Genomic DNA, 4,815 nt, shown 5'->3' on the forward strand with positions numbered 1-4,815 from the left:
CTGGTCTCCTGAAGGAATAAACCGTATGTACAAAAGTTTCCGAGCCACCCTCTCATGAACAAAGTGATAATCCACTTCAATGTGTTTATTCCGAGCATGAAACACCGGATTAGCAGAGAGGTATGTGGCTCCAATATTATCACACCATAAACATGCCACTTGAGTGACACGCCCAATTCAGCCAGCAAACTTTGCACCCATATAACTTCAGCTGCAGTATTAGCCAGTGCCTTGCACGTAGCTTCTGTGCTTGATCTAGACACCGTAGCCTGTTTCCTAGCACTCCATGAGATCAGTTTGACCCTAAAAACACAGCAAACCTCCTGTGGACTCTTCTATCATCAGGATAACCAACCCAATCAGCATCCGAGAAAGCACTGATAGAAGTAGACAATGACTTACTCAACCGCAAGCCAAGAGATGTAGTACCTCGAATATATGTCAATATGCACTTCACAACTGTCCAGTGAACAGTAGTTGGTGCGTGAAGAAACTGATAGACCTTATTGACAGAGAAAGCAATATCAGGTCTAGTCAAAGTAATGTAATGCAGTGCACCAACAATACTTCTGTAGCGAGTAGAATCTTCACTACTCAATAGCTCACCATCAACCACTGACAAATTTTCAGACACTGACAAGGGAGTATCAACAGACCTGCAGGTCTTCATGTTCACATGATGAAGCAAATTGTTTCATATTTTTCTTGAGAGAGAACTATACCATCATGTACTTTATTCACCTCAATACCTAGAAAATAATGCAACGACCCCAAATCCTTCAAAGCAAAGGCAAGACCCAGATCATGAAGGAGAGCATCAACAACCTTCTCCGATGAACTAGCAACAACAATATCATCCACATAGATAAGCATAAATATAGACACTCCCCCTTTGTTGTAGAAAAACAGAGAAGTATCAGCCTTAGAAGCAGAAAAACCAAGAGACTGAAGCTTGGAGCTGAGACGAGAATACCAAGCTCGAGGTGCCTGCTTCAACCCATATATAGCCTTATCCAATTTGCAAACATGTCCCAATTTCTCCTCATAACCAGGAGGCTGCCGCATATAGACCTCTTCTTCCAGAACACCATGAAGAAACGCATTCTTCACATCTAGTTGTCTAAGGTGCCAACCACGAGATACTGCAAGGGAGAGCACCAAACGAATAGTCGCCGCCTTTACCACAGGACTAAAAGTGTCCTCATAGTCAATGCCATATCGTTACTTAAAGCCTTTAGCAACTAGACGAGCCTTATAACGATCAATTGTACCATCAGCGCGACGCTTCACTTTATAGACCCATTTACAGTCAATTACATTCTTACCAATGCTAGACGGAACCAAGTGCCAAGTACGGTTGCTTTTCAACGCCATATACTCCTCATCCATGGCAGTCTTCCACTTGGGATCCGCAAGAGCTTCACGAATATCATTTGGTTCACCAGTGTTGCTATAATTTGCAAATCGAACACGATCATACCGAACACGACCATCGGTAACAATTTTCGGCTGAGAGATACCACTTTGAAGCCTTGTATGAGGACGACCAGGAGCAGAAACAGTAGGAGCAACATGCACAACATCCGCAGACGATCCAAAGGAGACAGACGATCCGGGAAAACCAGCCGCAGACGATCCTGTCGATCGTGTGTCATCGCTGGTGGCCGCAGAGGATCCGGGAGAGGGGACGTCGGGCGGGAGAATCTCCGTGCGGGGACCGGCCGAGGATGGAGCAGGCAAACGGGAGGCCACCACGTGAGATGGGGCCACGCCTGGCGCTGTCGGAGCGCGGTCCGACGCAGATTGCGTTGCCGATCCCGAGGGAGATCGCGTCTGACCATCTGAACCCAATGATTGGGCAAAATCTTCATTGGGATCCATGCCAGAAGGAGAAAAATCACCAAAGGAGTCCCCTGGAGCAGAATTTTGCGCTGATTCCTGCACAACGGACTCAGCAGGCACATGATTAGCAGGATTAGCGTCAACATCAAACTGTATATCATTCCCCTCATGATCATGCATATGAATAGGTTGCAAAGAGGCTGGTAGGAGAAGAATTTTAGATTTTAATTGTGCACCGGCATTGGAATGAAGTGAGGCAAATGAAAAAATAGATTCATCAAGCACAACATCACGAGAAATATACACTCGACCAGTAGATATGTCAAGACACTTGTAGCCTTTGTGCTGATTACTATACCCAAGAAAAGCACATTGCTTGAAGCGAAACTCGAGCTTACGCCTATTGTATGGACGAAGGTTTGGCCAACAAGAACAACCAAAATTCCGTAGAAAAGTGTAGTCCGCTTTATGACCAAAGAGACCCTCAAGGGGTGTATTAGAATTAATGACTTTACTAGGAAGACGATTGATAAGATAAACCGCCGTAAGAAAAGCCTCATTCCAAAATTTAAGTGGCATAGATGCATTGGCAAGGAGAGACAAACCAACCTCAACAATATGTCTATGTTTGCGCTCAGCTGGACCATTCTGCTGATGAGCATGGGGACATGACACAAGATGAGATATTTCTACTTGCTGAAAGAAGGAATTCAACTTCTGATACTCACCACCCCAGTCAGTTTGCATAGAGATAATTTTCTTATCAAAGTGTCTGTCAACAAGCTGCTGAAAATCACGAAATTTCTGAAACATATCAGATTTATTTTTCAAGAGATATATCCAGGTGAACTTGCTATAATCATCAATAAAACTAACATAGTATTTATATCTTCCAACGGAAGCCGGGGCAAGACCCCAGACATCAGAAAATACAAGTTCAAGAGGAAAAGCAGACACACTTGACGACTTAGGATATGGTAACTGATGACTCTTAGCCTTTTGACATGCATCACAAACTAATTCATTGTACTCACTAAACGGAATATTATTGTCTCGAAGAATTTGATGAATTATACTTGAAGCTGGATGACCTAGACGACTATGCCAAAGCGAAGAGGAGGACTTGGTGACACCATGTGCTTGCCGACCAGGAAGAGAGGATGAAGACTTCGTCATCGGGTAGAGACCTCCAACGCATTTACCTTGAAGAAGGATTTCCCTCGTGTCTTGGTCCTTAACAAAGAAAGAAATAGGCCAATACTCAACAAAAGCATGATTATCTGTGGCTAGTCGACTAGTGGATAAGAGACTCTTTGTGGCTTTTGGAACATGTAGGATATTTTTGAGATGCAAATCATGATTAGGGGTATGAAATACAGAATGACCAATGTGACGTATATCCATACCTGCACCACTAGCCGTGTGTATCTGCTCGTTGCCATTGTAGCGGTCCCTCACATGCAATTTTTCTAGCTCACTAGTGACATGGTCAGTCGCCCCAGTGTCGTTGTACCAATTTGTGTCAACACCATATGAGCCAAAACCATAGGCTGCACCTGCCGATTTGTCGGGACCCCTGTAGTTTTTCTGAAACCTCTTCCAGTAGTTCAAAGCAGTATGTCCCTGTTTGCCACACACCTGAAAGATTTCATCACTTCGTCCTCCTCCTCCGAACGGATGATTTCCCTGTGGGTTGCAGCCTCCACCATTGTCGCGGCCACCTGTATACCCACCACGGTAATTGTTATTGCGCTGATCATATCCACCGCGCTGATCATGGTACTGGTACTGCTCCTGATCACGATACTGATCCTGATAGTGTCCGCATCCCCGACCACCATTGCGATCACCACGAGTCGCTGCATTGACAGAAGCTCCATCACCGGCTGTTCGAGCCTCCACCCGAGACTCATATGTCATGAATTGTGAGTAAACATCACTCAAACTCACATCTTTCTGCGCCTTAAGCAAGGCATTAATGGCAGCAACAAAACCATCATACTCATTGTCGAGTCCAGCAAGGATGTATGAAATCACATCCACGGTATCCATAGGTTTACCGGCAGCCGCCATCTCATCGGAGAGACCCTTGATCTCATCCAAGTATGCCTATCCAGTCTTGTCTTCCTTGCGATATTGATTGAGCTTGGTGCGGAGGTGCACCACTCTGGATTGAGATTGGGCTGCAAACATCTCCAACGTAGCTTTCCAGACCGCTGCGGACGTTGGGAGTCCAACCATCTGCATGAGGACTTCCTTTGCCATGTTCCTGACCAAAATCCCTAGAACGGTTTGGTCTTGCGTGACCTAGCGCGCGTGTTCGGGGTTGGGAATTGTCACCTCGGCCCCATCACTGTCCTTGGTCTTGATCGTCTTCTCTGGTTCCGCCGAAGAACCATCCAGGAACCCAAATAGCCGAGCTCCACGAATCTCAGGGAGAACCTGAGTTTGCCAAAGGAGGAAGTTGTCTCGGGTCAGCTTCTCCGAGATGGCGGTGTTGAGGGCCGCCGCGCCTGTCGACGAAGAGGAAGATGCCGAGGACAACATGACGCCTGCAAGCTTGCGACGGCGACGATCTGGGGCGATCTCGGCGGCGGCAATCTAGATGCGTTTGGAAGAGCGAGCTCTGATACCATACAAAACGTATGGGCAGCGTTACCCTAACAAGGGCCGCATCATGGCATTATATATGGGTAGACATACAGGGAGGGCCGGTCCACCTATACAGAGGTGTATACCGGATACAATACACAGAATAGAGACCTATACATATACAGCTAGACAACTAATTTAACAATCCTTAATGCATGGTGATGGATGACGTGATATCATTATTATAGACTGACTGCTACCATTTTTCAGTTGCCCAAGCAGATCGTGTTACTGGAAAGCTACAACTGATGGGTGACACACTTACATTAGGACAGATAATACCAAAGTACATGTTTTTATGTTGAGTATTCTTACCATTGG

At 45.9% G+C, this 4,815-nt stretch overlaps 1 protein-coding gene across 1 annotated transcript; it reads right to left on the reverse strand.

Moving 5' to 3' along the window:
• Positions 1-292: 292 nt before the first annotated feature.
• Positions 293-3,915, reverse strand: LOC139835881 (uncharacterized). Its single transcript, XM_071825776.1, has 5 exons — positions 3,220-3,915; positions 2,452-2,646; positions 1,318-1,938; positions 723-1,176; positions 293-615 (listed from the first exon to the last, which is right to left on the reverse strand). The coding sequence occupies exons 1-5, from the start codon at positions 3,913-3,915 to the stop codon at positions 293-295; spliced, it is 2,289 nt and encodes a 762-aa protein (XP_071681877.1).
• Between the last annotated feature and the right edge of the window lie 900 nt (positions 3,916-4,815).

The sequence above is a fragment of the Lolium perenne genome, chromosome 2 (genome assembly GCF_019359855.2).
Source record: "Lolium perenne isolate Kyuss_39 chromosome 2, Kyuss_2.0, whole genome shotgun sequence".
Taxonomy (NCBI): domain Eukaryota; kingdom Viridiplantae; phylum Streptophyta; class Magnoliopsida; order Poales; family Poaceae; genus Lolium; species Lolium perenne.